Raw genomic sequence first — 22,623 nt, 5'->3', positions numbered from 1 at the left:
TAGATTTATCTAGATTTTCAAAAGGCCTTCGATAAGGTACCCCATAATAGACTGATGAACAAGGTCAGAGAATGTGGAGTCAGGGGACAAGTAGCAGAATGGATAGCTCGCTGGCTTCAAGACAGAAAGCAGAGAGTAGAGGTAAAGGGTAGCTATTCACAGTGGCAGAAGGTTGTGGTGTTCCACAAGGATCAGTGCTGGGACCACTACTGTTCACAATTTATGTTAACGATTTAGACCTTGAAATCAAAAACACAATTTCTAAATTTGCAGATGATACCAAATTGGGGGATAGTCAATACTGAGGGGGACTGCAACAACTTACAGGAGGACATTAATAAACTTGCAGAATGGGCATATAATTAGCAAATGAAGTTCAACACAGATAAATGTGAGGTATTACATTTTGGTAGGAATAATAGGGAGGTCATTTATTACTGGGAAGGTGCCAGTCTGGGTGAGGTAGAGGAACAAAGGGATCTCGGAGCACACATACTCCAATCACTAAAGGTTAGCAAGGCCATAAAAAAAAACAAGCACTAGGGTTTATTTCTAGAGGTATAGAATTGAAAAGTAGGGAAGTTATGCTAAACCTGTATCGAACCTTGGTTAGACCACACTGCGTACAGTTCTGGTCGCCGTATTATAAAAATATATAGAAGCACTGGAGAGGGTGCAGAGAAGATTTACAAGGATAATACCAGAAATGTGAGGGTATACCTATCAGGAAAGGATGAACAGGCTGGGTCTCTTTTCGCTTGAAAAAAGAAGGCTGAGGAGTTAATAGAGGTCTTTAAAATATGAAAGGTTTTGATCGAGTGGATACAGAGAGAGTGTTTCCACTTGTGGGGAAGAGCATAACTAGAGGCCATCAATATAAGATAGTCACCGAGAAATCCAATAGGGAATTCAGAAGAAATTTCTTTACCCAGAGAGTGGTGAGAATGTGGAACTTGCTACCACAGGGAGTGGTTGAAGTGAATAGTATCGATGTATTTAAGGGCAGGCTAGACAAGTGTATGAGGGAGAAGGGAATAGAGGGTTATGCTGATAGACTTAGATGAGGAAAGACGGGAGGAGGCTCGAGTGGGGCATAAACGGCGGCATGGACTGGTTGGGCCGAATGGCCTGTTTCTGTGCCGTACATCCTGTGACTCTGGTGTTCCTAGTTCCAGTTTTTGTGGTTATAGAAACATAGAAACATAGAAAATAGGTGCAGGAGTAGGCCATTTGGCCCTTCGAGCCCGCACCGCCATTCAATGAGTTCAAGGCTGAACATGCAACTTCAGTACCCCATTCCTGCTTTCTCGCCATACCCCTTGATCCCCCTAGTAGTAAGGACTATATCTAACTCCTTGAATATATTTAGTGAATTGTGGTAGAGAATTCCACAGGTTCACCACTCTTTGGGTGAAGAAGTTTCTCCTCATCGTGGTCCTAAATGGCTTACCCCTTATCCTTAGACTATGTCCCCTGGTTCTGGACTTCCCCAACATTGGGAACATTCTTCCTGCATCTAACCTGTCTAAACCTGTCAGAATTTTAAACGTTTCTATGAGATCCCCTCTCATTCTTCTGAACTCCAGTGAATACAAGCCCAGTTGATCCAGTCTTTCTTGATATGTCAGTCCCGCCATCCCAGGAATCAGTCTGGTGAACCTTCGCTGCACTCCCTCAATAGAAAGAATGCCCTTCCTCAAGTTAGGAGACCAAAACTGTGCACAATACTCCAGGTGTGGCCTCACCAAGGCCCTGTACAACTGTAGCAACACCTCCCTGCCCCTGTACTCAAATCCTGTCGCTATGAAGGCCAACATGCCATTTGCTTTCTTAACCGCCTGCTCTACCTGCATGCCAACCTTCAATGACTGATGTACCATGACACCCAGGTCTCTTTGCACCTCCCCTTTTCCTAATCTGTCACCATTCAGATAATAGTCTGTCTCTCTGTTTTTACCACCAAAGTGGATAACCTCACATTTATCCACATTATACTTCATCTGCCATGCATTTGCCCATTCACCTAACCTATCCAAGTCACACTGCAGCCTCATAGCATCCTCCTCGCAGCTCACACTCCCACCCAACTTAGTGTCATCCGCAAATTTGGAGATACTACATTTAATCCCCTCGTCTAAATCATTAATATACAATGTAAACAGCTGAGGCCCCAGCACAGAACCTTGCGGTACCCCACTAGTCACTGCCTGCCATTCTGAAAAGTACCCATTTACTCCTACTCTTTGCTTCCTGTCTGACAACCAGTTCTCAATCCATGTCAGCACACTACCCCCAATCTCATGTGCTTTAACTTTTTGCACATTAATCTCTTGTGTGGGACCTTGTTGAAAGCCTTCTGAAAGTCCAAATACACCACATCAACTGGTTCTCCCTTGTCCACTCTACTGGAAACCTCCTCAAAAAATACCAGAAGATTTGTCAAGCATGATTTCCCTTTCACAAATCCATGTTGACTTGGACCTATCATATCACCTCTTTCCAAATGCGCTGCCAAGACATCCTTAATAATTGATTCCATCATTTTACCCACTACCGATGTCAGGCTGACCAGTCTATAATTCCCTGTTTTCTCTCTCCCTCCTTTTTTAAAAAGTGGGGTTACATTGGCTACCCTCCACTCAATAGGAACTGATCCAGAGTCAATGGAATGTTGGAAAATGACTGTCAATGCATCCGCTATTTCCAAGGCCACCTCCTTAAGTACTCTGGGATGCAGTCCATCAGGCCCTGGGGATTTATCGGCCTTCAATCCCATCAATTTCCCCAACACAATTTCCCGACTAATAAGGATTTCCCTCAGTTCCTCCTTCTTACTACACCCTCTGACCCCTTTTATATCCGGAAGGTTGTTTGTGTCCTCCTTAGTGAATACCGAACCAAAGTACTTGTTCAATTGGTCTGCAATTTCTTTGTTCCCCGTTATGACTTCCCCTGATTCTGACTGCAGGGGACCTACGTTTGTCTTTACTAACCTTTTTCTCTTTACATATCTATAGAAACGTTTGCAGTCCGTCTTAATGTTCCCTGCAAGCCTCCTCTCGTACTCTATTTTCCCTGCCCTAATCAAACCCTTTGTCCTCCTCTGCTGAGTTCTAAATTTCTCCCAGTCCCCGGGTTCGCTGTTATTTCTGGCCAATTTGTATGCCACTTCCTTGGCTTTAATACTATCCCTGATTTCCCTTGATAGCCACGGTTGAGCCACCTTCCCTTTTTTATTTTTACGCCAGACAGGGATGTACAATTGTTGTAGTTCATCCATGCGGTCTCTAAATGTCTGCCATTGCCCATCCACAGTCAATCCCTTAAGTATCATTCACCAATCCATCCGAGCCAATTCACGCCTCATATCTTCAAAGTTACCCCTTCTTTAAGTTCTGGACCATGGTCTCTGAATTAACTGTTTCATTCTCCAAACTATTATTTCATATGCCAAATTATTTCTTGGGGTTCAGTTAATTGTACCCCTGTAGATTTACTAGTGATCTGGAAAACTCCCAATAATATCTTTCTCTCCAGTGTAAACATTCCCAGTTTCCTGGTCTTTCATTGTTCAGGTGTCTTATCCCAGTGTCACTTCAGTTGCCCATCTCTGTACCATTACCAAAACCAGATGCCCTTGTAGTACGAACAGGAGTGGCAGGAAATGCGAGGGTATACATATCAGGAAAGGCTGACAGGCTGGGTCTCCTATCTCTTGAAAAAAGAAGGCTGAGGGGTTAATAGAGATCTTTGCATCCTCGGGTCTTAAGAGAAGTAATAGCAGAGATAGTGGATGCATTGGTTGTAATTTACCAAAATTCCCTGGATTTTGGGGAGGTCCCAACGGATTGGAAAACTGCAAATGTAACCCCCTATTTAAAAAATGAGGCAGACAAAAAGCAGGAAGCTATAGACCAGTTAGCCTAACATCTGTGGTTGGGAAGATGTTGGAGTCCATTATTAAAGAAGCAGTTACAGGACATTTGGAAAAGCAAAATTTGGTCAGGCAGAGTCAGCATGGATTTATGAAGGGGAAGTCAGGTTTGACAAATTTGATAGAATTCTTAGAGTATGTAGTGAACAGGATGGATAAAGGGGAACCAGTGGATGTGGTGTATTTGGACTTCCAGAAGGCATTTGACAAGGTGTCACATAAAAGGTTGCCGCATAAGATAAAAACTCACGGGGTTGGGAGTAATATATTAGCATGGATAGAGGATTGGCTAACAGAGAACAGAGAGTCAGGATAAATGGTTCATTCTCTGGTTGGCAACCAGTAACTAGTGGGGTGCCGCAGGGATCAGTGCTGGGACCCCAACTATTTACAATCTATATTAACAACTTGGAAGAAGGGACTGAGTGTAACGTAGCCAAGTTTGCTGACGATGCAAAGATGGGAGGAAAAGCAATGTGTGAGGAGGACACAAAAAAATCTGCAAAAGGACATCGACAGGCTAAGTGAGTGGGCAAAAATTTGACAGATGGAGTATAATGTTGGAAAGTGTGAGGTCATGCACTTTGGCAGAAAAAAAATCAAAGAGCAAGTTATTATTTAAATGGAGAAAAATTGCAAAGTGCTGCAGTACAGCGGGACCTGGCGGTACTTGTGCATGAAACACAAAAGGATAGTTTGAGGTACAGCAAGTGATCAGAAAGGCCAATGGAATCTTGGCCTTTATTGCAAAGGGGATGGAGTATAAAAGCAGTGAAGTCTTGTTACAGCTGTACAGGGCATTGGTGAGGCCACACCTGGAATACTGAGTGCAGTTTTGTTTTCCATATTTAAGAAAGGATATACTTGCTTTGGAGGCAGTTCAGAGAAGGTTCACTAGGTTGATTCCGGAGATGAGGGGGTTGACTTATGAGGAAAAGTTGAGTTGGTTGGGCCTCTACTCATTGGAGTTAAGAAGAATGAGAGGTGATCTTATCGAAACATATAAGATTATGAGGGGGCTTGACAGGGTGGATGCAGAGAGGATGTTTCCATTGATGGGGGAGACTAGAACTAGAGGGCATGATCTTAGAATAAGGGGCCGCCCATTAAAACAGAGATGAGGAGAAATTTCTTCTCAGGGTTGTAAATCTGTGGAATTCGCTGCCTCAGAGAGCTGTGGAAGCTGGACGTTGAATTTAAGACAGAAATAGACAGTTTCTTAAACGATAAGGATATAAGGGGTTATGGGGAGCGGGCGGGGAAATGGACTTGAGTCCATGATCAGATCAGCCATGATCTTATTGAATGGTGGAGCAGGCTGGAGGGGCCTTATGGCCTACTCCTGTTCCTATTTCTTATGTTCTTATGAAAAGACCAGGTGGTCTAACAAATGTGCCCCACATTCATGATGGTCGGAGAATTCTGATTAGATAGTTGCATTAGATAGTCCATTAACCTTCTATATGATGTGAGCAGCGTGGAGACCCCGACCTGCGTGAGAACACTAGCGGCAGGTCGGGGCCATAAAAGGAGCGGAGGGCAGCACCTGGAGCAGCGTAGAGGCCACTTCAGGAAGTAGTGCAAGCTGCGATGGCAGCGAAGAGTGACGTGATCAAGGTCCAGGTCGGTGATTGGAGTGTGTGCAGACACAGCAGGAGCGGCGAGGTCGGGGCGATGGAGCGGCGAGAGACTGTAGAGGGACGTGACTGGGACCCAGGGGAGGCGTGAGTTCGGGGCCAGGGGCCCAGTGGCAGCACGGGCCAGCCCACACTGCGATATGTGTGCGCACTGGGCCCGTGCAGCAGAGCTGGTCTCCAGTCGCCTTGGTTAACCCTTGCCACTGGACCACGACCTAGCTCTGTCAAGCCCGTGTGGTGGCTGGTGTGCAACGGTCACCCCACGTTAAAAAAATCCACGCACAGGCATCTTCCACCCTTCAACGTGTAGTTCGGGATCTAGAATATTAGGTCCTTTATTGAAACACCTGTGAACTCATCCTTTTCGGCGTGGAAGCAAGTCATCCTCGTTTCGAGGGACTGCCTTTGACGATGATGATATGATGTGACCTCTGCCCCAGACAGGAACTGGTCCAGCTCCCGCTGGAAGCTCGGGCAGAGAGTCCGCGCCCAGCACACCAACCGGCAACACATTCCCGAGGCTCACTCCTCTCAGGGAATCAAAGGACTATTCAACATCCAGCCTATTCCTACTTTTGAGTAGTTTCAACTCATCATCTCACTCTGCCCTAATGATTACAATTGTGCACTGCCCCCCAACTGAGGTCAGACTAACAACTGCTGTGTTCATTTATTTGTTACAGCTCACTGGACGGGCATTAAGAGCCCGCGGGAGCTATTCACAGTTGCTGTACTCATGCCGGTTCATGCTGGTTTGAGACACCATTTTGGGTTGTATAAAAGCACAGTTAAGTTTTCCTGGCTCAGTTTGTCAGTTATTTACGCGTACACAATGACAACAAGCAGGGATCTGATCAGGGGTCTCACCTTTTCACTGCATTTATCAATGACTTAGATGAAGGAATGGAGAGCCGTATATCCAAGTTTGCTGATGACACCAAGTTAGGCGGCACAGTAAGTAAGTGTAGAGGGGAGCAGAAAGTTGCAAGTTAACATTGATAAATTAAGTGAGTGGGCTAAACTGTGGCAGATGGAGTTCAGTGCAAGGAGATGTGAGGTCATCCACTTTGGACCTAAGATAAATCGATCAGAGTATTTTCTAAATGGCGTGAAAGCTAGGAACTGTGGCGGAGCGGAGAGATTTAGGGCTAAACACTAGTGGACAGGTACAAAAATAACTAAGAAGGGTAATGGAAGGTTGACTTTTACCTCACGAGGACTGGAATACAAAAAGCTGTAAGTTGTGTTGGAGCTGCACCGAGCTCTGGTCAGACCCTATGTGGAGCACTGCGTTCAGTTCAGGCCCCGCCCCTCAGGAGGGATATATTGGCCTGGGAGGGGGAGCAGCGCACCAGACTGATACCGGAGCTAAAAGGGTTAGATTATGAGGACCGGTTGTATAGACGCGGCTTGAGTATAACAACAACAATAATAACTTGCATTTCTATAAGCACCTTTAACGTAGCAAAACTTCCCAAGGAGGGATTATCAAACAACATTTGACAGCAAGTCACATAAGGAGATATTAGGACAGGTGCTTGAGATAGGTTTCAAGGAGCGTCTTAAAGAAGGAGAGAGAGGGGGAGAGGTTTAGGGAGGGAGTTCCAGAGCTTGGGGCTTAGGCAACTAATGCCACGGCCGCCAACGGTGGAGCGATGATAATCAGGAATGTACAGGAGGCCAGAATTGGAGGAGCGCAGACATCTCGGAGAGCTGTTGGGCTGGAATAAAGAAGATTAAGGGTGTGATCTAATTGAGGTGTTTAAAATGATTAAAGGATTTGATAGAGTAGATAGAGAGAAACTATTTTCTCTGGCTGCTGCATTTCCTACATTACAACAGTGACTGCACTTCAAAAGTATTTTATTGGATGTGAAACGCTTTGCGACATCCTACGGTTGTGCAAGGTGCCATAATCATTCTTTAAGCTGCCCCACCTTGCTAGTTATTTAGTTGCTTCTTAATCACGTTTCGTCATGACTGCTGATTGAGCAATTAAAAAAATTACATTTTACATATTTCTTGAGTTCCATAAAAATACTCTATTGGGCAGTGTCAGCTGCGGCTCAGTGGGGCGCACCCTCGCCTCTGGCTCAGAAGGTTGTGCGTTCAAGTCCCACTCCAGGAACTTGACCATGTAAATCTAGGTTGATACTCCAGTGCAGTGCTGAGGGAGCGCTGCACTGTTGGAGGTGCTGTCCTTCGAATAAGACATTAAACCGAGACTCTGTCTGCTCTCTCAAGCGGTCATAAAAGATCCCATGGCACGATTTCGAAGAAGAGCAGGGAAGTTAGCCCCGGTGTCCTGGCCAATATTTATCCCTCAATCAACAAAAACAGATTATCTGCTCATTATCACATTGCTGTTTGTGGAAGCTTGCTGTGTGCAAATTGGCTGCTGCATTTTCCACATTACAACAGCGACTGCACTTCATTGGCTGTAAACGTTTTGAGACATCCGGTAATCGTGAAAGGCGCTATATAAATGCAAGTCTTTTTTTTCTTTCTTTCAGATGCAACTAGTTCCACCATTCTCCTCTGGCTGAGTTCCCTGCTTTACTCCGATCTTTTCCTCACAATTGTCATCTTTTTGCTTAATCAGTTTTGCAATAAGGGCGTCACTGGCAAAGCCAGCATTTATTACCCAGCCCTAGAAGATGGTGGTGGACTTTTTCTCGAACTGCTGCACCACTTCTGTTGAAGGTTCTCGCAGTGTTCCAGGATTGTGACCCAGCAACGATGAAGGAACGCCGATATATTTCCAAATCAGGATGGTGTGTGACTTGGAGGGGAACGTGGAAGTGATGGTGTTCCCATGCGCCTGCTGCCCTTGTCCTTCTAGGTGGTAGAGGTCGCGGGTTTGGGAGGTGCTGCCGAAGAAGCCTTGGCGAGTTGCAGCAGTGCATCTTGTAGATGGTACACACTGCAGCCACGGTGCGCCGGTGGTGGAGGGAGTGAATGTTGAAGGTGGTGGATGGGGTGTTGATCAAGCGGGCTGCTTTGTCCTGGATAGTGTCAAGCTTCTTCAGTGTTGTTGGAGCTGCACTCATCCAGGCAAGTGAAGAGTGTTCTACCACACTCCTGATTGTGCCTTGCTGGGAAAGCAGATTGTTTGAAGTTATGGACTTCTCGCTCCATTAGTGACAAGTGGGATTATGTCAGACACCCTACCACCCCATGATCAACACCTCTTTGTCATATGGGAGCCTAGTGAAAAACTGTTGGCTGCCCCCCAAAACATACAGGTGTTTCCCTCAACAGATGGGAAGGTAGTCCAACATTCGATGGACACCTCGAGTCTCGTCGCCGAGAGCATGCAGAAAGCAAGCGCAGGCAACGGAAGGAGCGTGCGGCAAACCAGTCCCACCCACCCTTTCCTTCAGCCATTATCTGTCCCACCTGTGACAGAGACTGTAATTCCAGAATTGGACTGTTCAGTCACCTGAGAACTCACTTTTAGAGTGGAAGCAAGTCTTCCTCGATTTCGAGGGACTGCCTATGATGATGATGAGTGATGGATTGAGAATCTCTGCACAGCCGCTGGGAAATCACCAGGGTCATTGAATGAAATGGCAAAAATACTTTTAACAAACAATGAAAATGCCCACACACTATAATGTTATTTTAAAAAAAAAGGAACAAATGTACAACACAAATAACGAAAGTAAGACTTGGATTTCGATAGCGCCTTTCATGACCTTAAGATGTCCCAAAGCGCTTTACACCCAATGAAGTACTTTTAGAGTGTAGTCACTGTTGTAATGTAGGAAACGCGGCAGCTAATTTGCGCACAGCAAGCTCCCACGATCAGCAATGTGATAAATGAGCACTTAATGTGTTTTAGTGATTCTGGGTGAGGGATAAATATTGGTCCCAAGTCAATAATGCTATGGGATCTTTTACATCCACCTGAGAGGGCAGATGGGGCCTCGTCCCACATTCCAAAGAGGACACCTCCCTCAGTCATGCACTGGCGTGTCAGCCTTGATTTTGTGTTCAATCTCTAATTTAGAGGCAGTTTGACTTTAAGTTGATCCAGGCTAATGGCTGCCTGTGGTGAAGAGTTCAAATCCCAGGGGAAACACGTTAAGAATGAGGAAATTAGGAGAGAGAAGGAAAATCAGGTGGAACAATTTCATCTAAAGGGTAATCGAATTGTGGAATAAGTTGCTGAGGAAGGGCGTTGAAGTGGGCAGTGTAACTGGATTCAAAAGATGACCTTTGTGATTACTTAACTCTGTTTCCCTCTGCACAGACGCTGCCTGACTTGCTGAGTGTTTCTCCTTTTATTTCAGATCTTACAGCGTCTCCAGTTTTTGTTTGAGAGACAAATGGATGTGTTTCTAGAGAGGGAGAGGGTCGGAGGGATGGAGTGACTGCACGGGTTGAGAGCCACCGATTAAGAACAGGCTCATTGGGGCTTGTGACTTATTCCTGTTCCTAAAGCTCTTCCAAATTGGTGAGCCAGAATGAAGAGTTATACAAGGCTGTTGTGTTACCATGGCAATGGAACTATGGGATTTAACCGAGTAACAGGTCAGAGGATTTGGATGGAGATATTATTTGAGTGGATATCACTGGCCCTCACTTAGCAAAGTGCCCTCTGAGCACACACGGATTACAGAAAGTTAACATGCAGGGACAGCAAGCAATTAGGAAAACAAATGGTATCTTCGTCTTTATTACTACAATTATATATAGCCTGTGGTGAGACCACACCTGGAGTATTGTAGACGGTTTTGGTCTCCTTACCTAAGGAAGGATATACTTGCCACAGAGGGAGTGCAACAAAGGTTTACCAGACTGATTCTTGGGATGGGGGAATTGTCCTATGAGGAGAGATTGAGCAGACGAGGCCTATATTCCCTGAGTTTAGAAGAATGAGAGGTGATCTCATTGAAACATACAAAATTCTTACAGGACTTGACAGGGTAGATGCTGAGAGGCTGTTTTCCCCTGGCTGGGGAGTCTAGAACCAGGGGTCACAGTCTCAGAATAAAAGATCGGCTATTTAGGACTGAGATGAGGAGAAATGTCTTCACTCAGAGGGTGGTGAATCTTTAGAATTCTCTGCCCCAGAGGGCTGTGGATGATCTTAAGAACATAAGAAATAGGCGCAGGAGAAATAGGAGGAGCAGTTAGCCCCTCGAGCCTGCTCCGCCATTCAAATAGATCATGGCCAATCTGATCTTGGGCTCAGCTCCACTTCCCTGACTGAATACTCAGTCGTTGAGTATATTCAAAGACAGAGATCGATAGATTTTTGGACATTAAGGGAATCAAGGGAGAGGCGAAAAAGTGGAGTTGAGGTGGAAGATCTCATTGAATGGCGGAGCAGGCTCGAGGGGCCTAATGGTATATTCCTGCTCCTAACTCTCATGTTTTTATGTCCTTAAGTGAGTTTATGAGTCTGAAAGAATTGTTAAGTAACGGGTTGACAGTTTGGGAGAACTGAACACAGAAGGCTCTCACGTCATAAATGTGTGTGTCAATATCAGGAGTGTAAATATCCCCAATGTTTATTGGTGGAATTTTGATGCCAGTCTGTGCCGTATTCATGCAGTGTTCTCGGGTGGAGTTGGTGAGGGCCAAGCTGTTGAATTGTACATGGCAATTAATGCCTAGGATAGTATTCAATGTCTCGATTTGGGTTCAGGGTTATGAATGATCATGGTTGGGGTTAATATTTATTCGCATTTAGTGCCTGGGTCTATTCTTTTCCCTCTGAAATTATTATTCGACCGTTGTTTTGGGGGTGTTGTGTTATTTTCCATCGTGTTAGGGATTATTGGCCCTGTTTGGGGTTAGTATTTTCCTCTGCTTGGGGTTGATGGGCCAGAAATTGCTGTCAGAGGCTTCCCGCGGGCGAATGCCTCTGAACGAAATTCTTTTTACGAAAGCACCTGGTAGTCGCGGAGGAACGAACACTTGCGCTCCGAGGCCGAGATACGCAGCCCAGCACAGAGGCCCACGTATCCCAGGAGCGTACGGGCATCCTGGGATCATGTGGGCCTGGACCACCAATCACAATGTAGCATTCTCATTGCTAATAATAGGAGCTCCGTCTGTACGGAGTTCCCGTTACTATCAATGAGAATAGTCCCAAAAACACAGAAACACAACACACAAATAAAAAAAAGCACTCACATATTTTAATTGAATTGACATTTTTTGAATTTAAAAAAAATATGTTTTAATAGGGTTAAAAGTAAATGTAACTTAATGGACAGGGTTTTAATATAAAACAGTGATATAATTTAATTTTTCTATCTTTTCAAATTCTTACGCTGGTAAAAGCAGGCCTTATACCTTATGTAAGAGTTTTAAGGACATTCGTTGGGCAAAGGTTTTGGAGGATCCAGTGTTAATTTGTCCGTTTTGGGTTAACTTGCCTCTGTTTTGAGTTAATTTGTTGCTGTTTTGGGTTAATTTGTCTCTGTTTTGGGATAATTTCCCCTTGTTTTGGGTTAATTTGTCCCTGTTTTGAGTTAATTTGCCCTTGTTTTTGGTTAATTTGACCATTTTGAGTTAATTTTCCCCTGTTTTGGGTTAATTTGCTCTTATTTTGGGGTTCCAGAGTTAATTTCCCCTGTTTCGGGATAATTTCCCCTTGTTTTGGGTTAATTTGCCCATGTTTTGGGTTAATTTGCCCATTTTGGGATAATTTCCCTTGTTTTGGGTTAATTTGCCCCTGTTTTGGGTTAATTTGCCCTGTAGTGAGTTAATTTGCTCTTATTTGGGGGTTGCAGAGTTAATTCCCCCTGTTTTGGGGGCCGCAGTGAGAACTGGCCCACGCCCGGAGCCCCGCCCTGCCCTGCCGCCCTCCCCCACAGTGTGCTGCCGCGCCACCTTCAGGCGGATCGCGCAGCTTCCGCCTTCCGCAATCCCGGGAGTGGGGCCGGTGCTGTCGGTGCGGCGGAGAGAGAGAGAGAGACCGGGAGAGAGGCCGCCGACATGGCGGAGGCGGAGTGCCAGCGCTGGATCCAGGACACCATCGAGTCGCTGCGGTCCCGCAAGGCGCGGCCGGACCTGGAGCGGATCTGCAAGATGGTGCAGCGGCGGCACGGGCTGGCCCCCAGCCGCACCCGGCGCCAGCTGGAGCGGCTGCTGCGCTCCCGCACCGTGCTGCGGGTCAGCTACAAGGGCTCGCACTCGTACCGCAACGCTGCGCCGCCCCAGCCCGGACCCGCTCCGCCGGCATCCGGCCGCCGCTCGTCCCCCCAGCGGCACAGCGTCCTGACCCGTGCCAGGCTCCGGGGGGTGCAGCAGCAACAGGTGGCCCGGGGCCAGGGGGCAGCGGAGAGAGGGCGACGGAGGCTGCCCACTCCGGGCACCGAGCGCAAGGCGAGTGTCGGAGCGAGCCCGCCAGTCGGTGTCGGAGCGAGCCCGCCAGTCAGTGTCGGAGCGTGCCCGCTAGTGTCGTAGTGTGCCCGCCAGTCGGTGTCGGAGCGAGCCCGCCAGTCGGTGTCGGAGCGTGCCCGCTAGTGTCGTAGTGTGCCCGCCAGTCGGTGTCGTAGTGTGCCCGCTCGTGTCGGAGCGAGCCCGCTAGTGTCGTAGTGTGCCCGCCAGTCGGTGTCGGAGCGTGCCCGCTAGTGTCGGAGCGAGCCCGCTAGTGTCGTAGTGTGCCCGCCAGTCGGTGTCGTAGTGTGCCCGCTCGTGTCGGAGCGTGCCCGCTAGTGTCGTAGTGTGCCCGCCAGTCGGTGTCGGAGCGAGCCCGCTAGTGTCGTAGTGTGCCCGCCAGTCAGTGTCGGAGCGTGCCCGCTAGTGTCGTAGTGTGCCCGCCAGTCAGTGTCGGAGCGTGCCCGCTAGTGTCGGAGCGAGCCCGCCAGTCGGTGTCGGAGCGTGCCCGCTAGTGTCGTAGTGTGCCCGCCAGTCGGTGTCGGAGCGAGCCCGCCAGTCGGTGTCGGAGCGTGCCCGCTAGTGTCGTAGTGTGCCCGCTCGTGTCGTAGTGTGCCCGCCAGTCAGTGTCCGAGCGAGCCCGCCAGTCGGTGTCCGAGCGAGCCCGCCAGTCGGTGTCGGAGCGTGCCCGCCAGTCAGTGTCCGAGCGAGCCCGCCAGTCGGTGTCGGAGCGAGCCCGCCAGTCGGTGTCGTAGTGTGCCCGCTCGTGTCGTAGTGTGCCCGCCAGTCGGTGTCCGAGCGAGCCCGCCAGTCGGTGTCCGAGCGAGCCCGCCAGTCGGTGTCGGAGCAAGCCCGCCAGTCAGTGTCGTAGTGTGCCCGCTCGTGTCGTAGTGTGCCCGCCAGTCAGTGTCCGAGCGAGCCCGCCAGTCAGTGTCCGAGCGAGCCCGCCAGTCGGTGTCGTAGTGTGCCCGCTCGTGTCGTAGTGAGCCCGCCAGTCAGTGTCGGAGCGTGCCCGCTAGTGTCGTAGTGTGCCCGCCAGTCAGTGTCGGAGCGTGCCCGCTAGTGTCGTAGTGTGCCCGCCAGTCAGTGTCGGAGCGTGCCCGCTAGTGTCGTAGTGTGCCCGCCAGTCAGTGTCGGAGCGTGCCCGCTAGTGTCGGAGTGTGCCCGCCAGTCAGTGTCGGAGCGTGCCCGCTAGTGTCGTAGTGTGCCCGCCAGTCAGTGTCGGAGCGTGCCCGCTAGTGTCGGAGTGTGCCCGCCAGTCGGTGTCCGAGCGAGCCCGCCAGTCGGTGTCGTAGTGTGCCCGCTAGTGTCGGAGTGTGCCCGCCAGTCGGTGTCGTAGTGTGCCCGCTAGTTAGTGTCGGAGCGAGCCCACCAGTCAGTGTCCGAGCGAGCCCGCCAGTCAGTGTCGGAGCGAGCCCGCTAGTTAGTGTCGGAGCGAGCCCACCAGTCAGTGTCCGAGCGAGCCCGCCAGTCAGTGTCGGAGCGAGCCCACTAGTTAGTGTCGGAGCGAGCCCGCCAGTCGGTGTCCGAGCGAGCCCGCCAGTCGGTGTCGTAGTGTGCCCGCTAGTTAGTGTCGGAGCGAGCCCGCCAGTCGGTGTCCGAGCGTGCCCGCCAGTCGGTGTCCGAGCGAGCCCACCAGTCAGTGTCCGAGCGAGCCCGCCAGTCAGTGTCGGAGCGAGCCCACTAGTTAGTGTCGGAGCGAGCCCGCCAGTCGGTGTCCGAGCGAGCCCGCCAGTCGGTGTCGTAGTGTGCCCGCTAGTGTCGGAGTGTGCCCGCCAGTCGGTGTCGTAGTGTGCCCGCTAGTTAGTGTCGGAGCGAGCCCACCAGTCGGTGTCCGAGCGTGCCCGCCAGTCGGTGTCCGAGCGAGCCCACTAGTTAGTGTCGGAGCGAGCCCGCCAGTCGGTGTCCGAGCGAGCCCGCCAGTCGGTGTCGTAGTGTGCCCGCTAGTTAGTGTCGGAGCGAGCGCGCCAGTCGGTGTCGGAGCGTGCCCGCCAGTCGGTGTCAAGAGCGTGCCCGCCAGTCAGTGTCGGAGCGAGCCCGCCAGTCGGTGTCCGAGCGAGCCCGCCAGTCGGTGTCCGAGCGAGCCCGCCAGTCGGTGTCCGAGCGAGCCCGCCAGTCGGTGTCGTAGTGTGCCCGCCAGTCGGTGTCGTAGTGTGCCCGCCAGTCGGTGTCGGAGCGAGCCCGCCAGTCGGTGTCGGAGCGTGCCCGCCAGTCGGTGTCGGAGTGTGCCCGCTAGTTAGTGTCGGAGCGAGCCCGCCAGTCGGTGTCGGAGCGTGCCCGCCAGTCGGTGTCGGAGTGTGCCCGCTAGTTAGTGTCGGAGCGAGCCCGCCAGTCGGTGTCGGAGCGAGCCCGCCAGTCGGTGTCGGAGTGTGCCCGCTAGTTAGTGTCGGAGCGAGCCCTCCAGTCAGTATCGCATCGTGCCCGCTAGTTAGTGTCGGAGCCCGTTAACGTCGGAGCAAGCCCAATAGTCAGTGTCGGAGCCGGTTAGTTAGTGTCAGAGCGAGCCCGATCGTTAGTGTTGGAGCGTGCCCGCCAGTCAGTGTCGGAGCGAGCCCGCTAGTTAATGCTGGAGCGTGTCTGCTCATTAGTTTCCGTGCGTGCCCGCTAGTAGGTGTCGGAGCCCGCTAGCTAGTGTCGCACCGCGCCCGCTAGTTAGGGCCGGAGCGCGCCCCCTAGTCAGCGTCGGAGCGAGCCCGCCAGTCAGCGTCGGAGCGATCCCGCCAGTCAGCGTCGGAGCGAGCCCGCCAGTCAGCGTCGGAGCGATCCCGCCAGTCAGCGTCGGGGCGAGCCCGCCAGTCAGCGTCGGGGCGAGCCCGCTAGTCAGCGTCGGAGCGATCCCGCTAGTCAGCGTCGGAGCGAGCCCGCCAGTCAGCGTCGGGGCGAGCCCGCTAGTCAGCGTCGGAGCGATCCCGCTAGTCAGCGTCGGAGCGCGCCCTCTAGTCAGCGTCGGAGCGAGCCCGCCAGTCAGCGTCGGAGCGATCCGGCTAGTCAGCGTCGGAGCGAGCCCGCCAGTCAGCGTCGGAGCGATCCCGCTAGTCAGCGTCGGAGCGAGCCCGCCAGTCGGCGTCGGGGCGAGCCCGCCAGTCGGCGTCGGAGCGAGCCCGCCAGTCGGCGTCGGGGCGAGCCCGCCAGTCGGCGTCGGAGCGAGCCCGCCAGTCAGTGTCGGGGCAGTCAGTGTCGGAGCGAGCCCGCCAGTCGGCATCGGGGCGAGCCCGCCAGTCGGCATCGGGGCGAGCCCGCCAGTCGGCGTCGGAGCGAGCCCGCCAGTCAGTGTCGGGGCAGTCAGTGTCGGGGCGAGCCCGCCAGTCGGCGTCGGGGCGAGCCCGCCAGTCAGTGTCGGGGCAGTCAGTGTCGGGGCGAGCCCGCCAGTCGGCGTCGGGGCGAGCCCGCCAGTCGGCGTCGGGGCAGTCAGTGTCGGGGCGAGCCCGCCAGTCGGCGTCGGGGCGAGCCCGCCAGTCGGCGTCGGGGCGAGCCCGCCAGTCGGCGTCGGGGCGAGCCCGCCAGTCGGCGTCGGGGCGAGCCCGCCAGTCAGCGTCGGGGCGAGCCCGCCAGTCGGCGTCGGGGCAGTCAGTGTCGGGGCGAGCCCGCCAGTCGGCGTCGGGGCGAGCCCGCCAGTCGGCGTCGGGGCGAGCCCGCCAGTCGGCGTCGGGGCAGTCAGTGTCGGGGCGAGCCCGCCAGTCGGCGTCGGGGCGAGCCCGCCAGTCAGCGTCGGGGCGAGCCCGCCAGTCAGTGTCGGGGCAGTCCGTGTCGGGGCGAGCCCGCCAGTCAGTGTCGGGGCGAGCCCGTTAGTCAGCGTCGGGGCGAGCCCGCCAGTCAGTGTCGGGGCGAGCCCGTTAGTCAGCGTCGGGGCGATCCCGTTAGTCAGCGTCGGGGCGATCCCGTTAGTCAGCGTCGGAGGGAGCCCGCCAGTCAGCGTCGGAGCGAGCCCGCCAGTCGGCGTCGGGGCGAGCCCGCCAGTCGGCGTCGGAGCGAGCCCGCCAGTCAGTGTCGGGGCAGTCCGTGTCGGAGCGAGCCCGCCAGTCAGTGTCGGAGCGAGCCCGCTAGTTAGAGTCGGGGCGAGCCCGTTAGTCAGCGTCGGGGCGATCCCGTTAGTCAGCGTCGGAGCGAGCCCGTTAGTCAGCGTCGGAGCGATCCCGTTAGTCAGCGTCGGAGCGATCCCGTTAGTCAGCGTCGGGGCGATCCCGTTAGTCAGCGTCGGAGCGATCCCGCCAGTCAGCGTCGGAGCGAGCCCGTTAGTCAGCGTCGGGGCGATCCCGTTAGTCAGTGTCGGAGCGATCCCGTTAGTCAGCGTCGGAGCGATCCCGTTAGTCAGTGTCGGAGCGATCCCGTTAGTCAGCGTCGGGGCGATCCCGTTAGTCAGCGTCGGGGCGATCCCGTTAGTCAGCGTCGGAGCGATCCCGCCAGTCAGCGTCGGAGCGAGCCCGTTAGTCAGCGTCGGGGCGATCCCGTTAGTCAGCGTCGGAGCGAGCCCGTTAGTCAGCGTCGGGGCGAGCCCGTTAGTCAGCGTCGGAGCGAGCCCGTTAGTCAGCGTCGGAGCGAGCCCGTTAGTCAGTGTCGGAGCGAGCCCGTTAGTCAGCGTCGGAGCGAGCCCGTTAGTCAGCGTCGGAGCGAGCCCGTTAGTCAGCGTCGGGGCGAGCCCGTTAGTCAGTGTCGGGGCGAGCCCGCCAGTCAGCGTCGGAGCGAGCCCGTTAGTCAGCGTCGGGGCGAGCCCGCCAGTCAGTGTCGGGGCGAGCCCGTTAGTCAGCGTCGGGGCGAGCCCGTTAGTCAGTGTCGGAGGGAGCCCGCCAGTCAGTGTCGGAGCGAGCCCGTTAGTCAGCGTCGGGGCGAGCCCGCCAGTCAGTGTCGGGGCGAGCCCGTTAGTCAGCGTCGGGGCGAGCCCGCCAATCAGCGTCGGAGCGAGCCCGTTAGTCAGCGTCGGGGCGAGCCCGTTAGTCAGCGTCGGGGCGAGCCCGCCAGTCAGCGTCGGGGCGAGCCCGTTAGTCAGCGTCGGAGCGAGCCCGTTAGTCAGCGTCGGGGCGAGCCCGTTAGTCAGTGTCGGAGCGAGCCCGTTAGTCAGTGTCGGGGCGAGCCCGTTAGTCAGTGTCGGAGCGAGCCCGCCAGTCAGTGTCGGGGCGAGCCCGTTAGTCAGTGTCGGGGCGAGCCCGTTAGTCAGTGTCGGGGCGAGCCCGCCAGTCAGTGTCGGGGCGAGCCCGTTAGTCAGTGTCGGGGCGAGCCCGTTAGTCAGTGTCAGGGCGAGCCCGCCAGTCAGTGTCGGAGCGAGCCCGTTAGTCAGTGTCGGGGCGAGCCCGTTAGTCAGTGTCGGAGCGAGCCCGCCAGTCAGTGTCGGAGCGAGCCCGCCAGTCAGTGTCGGGGCGAGCCCGTTAGTCAGTGTCGGAGCGAGCCCGTTAGTCAGTGTTGGGGCGAGCCCGCCAGTCAGTGTCGGAGCGAGCCCGCCAGTCAGTGTCGGAGCGAGCCCGCCAGTCAGTGTCGGGGCGAGCCCGTTAGTCAGTGTCGGAGCGAGCCCGTTAGTCAGTGTCGGAGCGAGCCCGCCAGTCAGTGTCGGAGCGAGCCCGCCAGTCAGTGTCGGGGCGAGCCCGTTAGTCAGTGTCGGAGCGAGCCCGTTAGTCAGTGTCGGAGCGAGCCCGCTAGTTAGTGCCGAAGCGCACCTGCTAGTTAGCGTCGGACCATGCCCGCTAGTTAGTGCCGGAGCGCGCCCGCTAGTTAGTGCCGGAGCACGCCCGCTAGTTAGTGCCGGAGCGCACCCGCTAGTTAGCGTCGGACCATGCCCGCTAGTCAGTGTCAGAGCGAGGCCACTAATCAGTGTCGGGGCGTGCTCTTTCGTTAGTGTCGGAGCGAGCCCGCTAGTTAGTGCCGAAGCGCACCTGCTAGTTAGCGTCGGACCATGCCCGCTAGTTAGTGCCGGAGCGCGCCCGCTAGTTAGTGCCGGAGCACGCCCGCTAGTTAGTGCCGGAGCGCACCCGCTAGTTAGCGTCGGACCATGCCCGCTAGTCAGTGTCAGAGCGAGGCCACTAATCAGTGTCGGGGCGTGCTCTTTCGTTAGTGTCGGAGCGAGCCCGCTAGTTAGTGTCGGAGCGAGCCCACCAGTCGGTGTCCGAGCGAGCCCGCCAGTCGGTGTCGTAGTGTGCCCGCTAGTGTCGGAGTGTGCCCGCCAGTCGGTGTCGTAGTGTGCCCGCTAGTTAGTGTCGGAGCGAGCCCACCAGTCAGTGTCCGAGCGAGCCCGCCAGTCAGTGTCGGAGCGAGCCCACTAGTTAGTGTCGGAGCGAGCCCGCCAGTCGGTGTCCGAGCGAGCCCGCCAGTCGGTGTCGTAGTGTGCCCGCTAGTTAGTGTCGGAGCGAGCGCGCCAGTCGGTGTCGGAGCGTGCCCGCCAGTCGGTGTCAAGAGCGTGCCCGCCAGTCAGTGTCGGAGCGAGCCCGCCAGTCGGTGTCCGAGCGAGCCCGCCAGTCGGTGTCCGAGCGAGCCCGCCAGTCGGTGTCCGAGCGAGCCCGCCAGTCGGTGTCCGAGCGAGCCCGCCAGTCGGTGTCGGAGCGAGCCCGCCAGTCGGTGTCGGAGCGAGCCCGCCAGTCGGTGTCGGAGCGAGCCCGCCAGTCGGTGTCGGAGCGAGCCCGCCAGTCGGTGTCGGAGCGAGCCCGCCAGTCGGTGTCGGAGCGTGCCCGCCAGTCGGTGTCGGAGTGTGCCCGCTAGTTAGTGTCGGAGCGAGCCCGCCAGTCGGTGTCGGAGCGTGCCCGCCAGTCGGTGTCGGAGTGTGCCCGCTAGTTAGTGTCGGAGCGAGCCCTCCAGTCAGTATCGCATCGTGCCCGCTAGTTAGTGTCGGAGCCCGTTAACGTCGGAGCAAGCCCAATAGTCAGTGTCGGAGCCGGTTAGTTAGTGTCAGAGCGAGCCCGATCGTTAGTGTTGGAGCGTGCCCGCCAGTCAGTGTCGGAGCGAGCCCGCTAGTTAATGCTGGAGCGTGTCTGCTCATTAGTTTCCGTGCGTGCCCGCTAGTAGGTGTCGGAGCCCGCTAACTAGTGTCGCACCGCGCCCGCTAGTTAGGGCCGGAGCGCGCCCTCTAGTCAGCGTCGGAGCGAGCCCGCCAGTCAGCGTCGGAGCGATCCCGCCAGTCAGCGTCGGAGCGATCCCGCCAGTCAGCGTCGGGGCGAGCCCGCCAGTCGGCGTCGGAGCGATCCCGCCAGTCAGCGTCGGAGCGATCCCGCCAGTCAGCGTCGGGGCGAGCCCGCCAGTCGGCGTCAGGGCGAGCCCGCCAGTCAGCGTCGGAGCGATCCCGCCAGTCAGCGTCGGAGCGATCCCGCTAGTCAGCGTCGGAGCGAGCCCGCCAGTCAGCGTCGGGGCGAGCCCGCTAGTCAGCGTCGGAGCGATCCCGCTAGTCAGCGTCGGAGCGCGCCCGCTAGTCAGTGTCGGGGCGAGCCCGCCAGTCAGTGTCGGGGCAGTCAGTGTCGGAGCGAGCCCGCCAGTCAGTGTCGGGGCGAGCCCGCCAGTCGGCGTCGGGGCGAGCCCGCCAGTCGGCGTCGGGGCGAGCCCGCCAGTCAGTGTCGGGGCAGTCAGTGTCGGGGCGAGCCCGCCAGTCGGTGTCGGGGCGAGCCCGCCAGTCAGTGTCGGGGCAGTCAGTGTCGGGGCGAGCCCGCCAGTCAGCGTCGGGGCAGTCCGTGTCAGGGCGAGCCCGCCAGTCAGTGTCGGGGCGAGCCCGTTGGTCAGCGTCGGGGCGATCCCACCAGTCAGTGTCGGGGCGAGCCCGCTAGTTAGAGTCGGAGCGATCCCGTTAGTCAGCGTCGGGGCGATCCCGTTAGTCAGCGTCGGGGCGATCCCGTTAGTCAGCGTCGGAGGGAGCCCGCCAGTCAGCGTCGGAGCGAGCCCGCCAGTCGGCGTCGGGGCGAGCCCGCCAGTCGGCGTCGGAGCGAGCCCGCCAGTCAGTGTCGGGGCAGTCAGTGTCGGAGCGAGCCCGCCAGTCAGTGTCGGGGCAGTCCGTGTCGGAGCGAGCCCGCCAGTCAGTGTCGGAGCGAGCCCGCCAGTCAGTGTCGGGGCGATCCCGTTAGTCAGCGTCGGGGCGATCCCGTTAGTCAGTGTCGGGGCGAGCCCGTTAGTCAGCGTCGGAGCGATCCCGCCAGTCAGTGTCGGGGCGAGCCCGTTAGTCAGCGTCGGGGCGAGCCCGCCAGTCAGTGTCGGGGCGAGCCCGTTAGTCAGTGTCGGGGCGAGCCCGCCAGTCAGTGTCGGGGCGAGCCCGCCAGTCAGTGTCGGGGCGAGCCCGTTAGTCAGCGTCGGAGCGAGCCCGTTAGTCAGTGTCGGGGCGAGCCCGTTAGTCAGCGTCGGAGCGAGCCCGTTAGTCAGTGTCGGAGCGAGCCCGCCAGTCAGTGTCGGGGCGAGCCCGTTAGTCAGCGTCGGGGCGAGCCCGTTAGTCAGTGTCGGAGCGAGCCCGCCAGTCAGTGTCGGGGCGAGCCCGTTAGTCAGCGTCGGGGCGAGCCCGCTAGTTAGTGTCGGAGCGAGCCCGTTAGTCAGCGTCGGAGCGAGCCCGTTAGTCAGCGTCGGGGCGAGCCCGCCAGTCAGTGTCGGGGCGAGCCCGTTAGTCAGCGTCGGAGCGAGCCCGCCAGTCAGTGTCGGGGCGAGCCCGTTAGTCAGCGTCGGGGCGAGCCCGTTAGTCAGTGTCGGGGCGAGCCCGTTAGTCAGCGTCGGAGCGATCCCGCTAGTCAGTGTCGGAGCGAGCCCGTTAGTCAGCGTCGGAGCGAGCCCGTTAGTCAGCGTCGGAGCGAGCCCGTTAGTCAGCGTCGGAGCGAGCCCGCCAGTCAGTGTCGGAGCGAGCCCGTTAGTCAGCGTCGGAGCGATCCCGTTAGTCAGCGTCGGAGCGAGCCCGTTAGTCAGCGTCGGAGCGAGCCCGTTAGTCAGCGTCGGAGCGAGCCCGCCAGTCAGTGTCGGGGCGAGCCCGTTAGTCAGCGTCGGGGCGAGCCCGCCAGTCAGTGTCGGGGCGAGCCCGTTAGTCAGTGTCGGGGCGAGCCCGCCAGTCAGTGTCGGGGCGAGCCCGCCAGTCAGTGTCGGGGCGAGCCAGTTAGTCAGTGTCGGGGCGAGCCCGTTAGTCAGTGTCGGGGCGAGCCCGCCAGTCAGTGTCGGGGCGAGCCCGTTAGTCAGCGTCGGAGCGATCCCGTTAGTCAGCGTCGGGGCGAGCCCGTTAGTCAGTGTCGGGGCGATCCCGTTAGTCAGTGTCGGGGCGAGCCCGTTAGTCAGCGTCGGAGCGAGCCCGTTAGTCAGTGTCGGAGTGAGCCCATTAGCTAATGTCGCACTGCGCCCGCTAGTTAGTGCCGAAGCGCACCTGCTAGTTAGTGCCGGAGCGCGCCCGCTAGTTAGTGCCGGAGCGCGCCCGCTAGTTAGTGCCGGAGCACGCCCGCTAGTTAGTGCCGGAGCGCACCCGCTAGTTAGCGTCGGACCATGCCCGCTAGTCAGTGTCAGACGAGGCCACTAATCAGTGTCGGGGCGTGCTCTTTCGTCAGTGTCGGAGCGAGCCCGCTAGTTAGTGTCGGAGCGAGCCCGCTAGTTAGTGCCGGAGCGTGCCCGCTAGTTAGGTGCCGGAGCGTGCCCGCTAGTTAGGTGTCGGGATGTGCCGGCTAGTCAGTGTCGGAGCGTGCCCGCTAGTTAGTGTCGGAGCATGCACGCTAGTTAGTGTCAGAGCACGCTAGTTAATGTTGCACCGTGCCCACCAGTTAATGTCGCACCATGCCCGCTAGTTAGTTCCGG

At 56.0% G+C, this 22,623-nt stretch overlaps 1 protein-coding gene across 2 annotated transcripts in view; it reads left to right on the top strand.

The window, feature by feature from the left end:
• The first annotated feature begins 12,463 nt into the window (after positions 1-12,463).
• The window catches only part of LOC139237984 (sterile alpha motif domain-containing protein 1-like), an 83,323-nt gene continuing 73,163 nt past the window's right edge, over positions 12,464-22,623 (top strand). For both annotated transcript variants that reach the window (XM_070867356.1, XM_070867354.1), the window contains exon 1: positions 12,464-12,915. In XM_070867356.1, the coding sequence (XP_070723457.1) occupies positions 12,526-12,915 (390 nt within the window). In that variant the 5' untranslated portion in view covers positions 12,464-12,525. The remainder of the gene's footprint in view (positions 12,916-22,623) is intronic.

This window comes from Pristiophorus japonicus, chromosome 24 (assembly GCF_044704955.1).
Source record: "Pristiophorus japonicus isolate sPriJap1 chromosome 24, sPriJap1.hap1, whole genome shotgun sequence".
NCBI lineage: Eukaryota > Metazoa > Chordata > Chondrichthyes > Pristiophoridae > Pristiophorus > Pristiophorus japonicus.
Note: the sequence above shows the minus strand (reverse complement) of the source record. Positions and strands in the feature narration are given on the sequence as shown.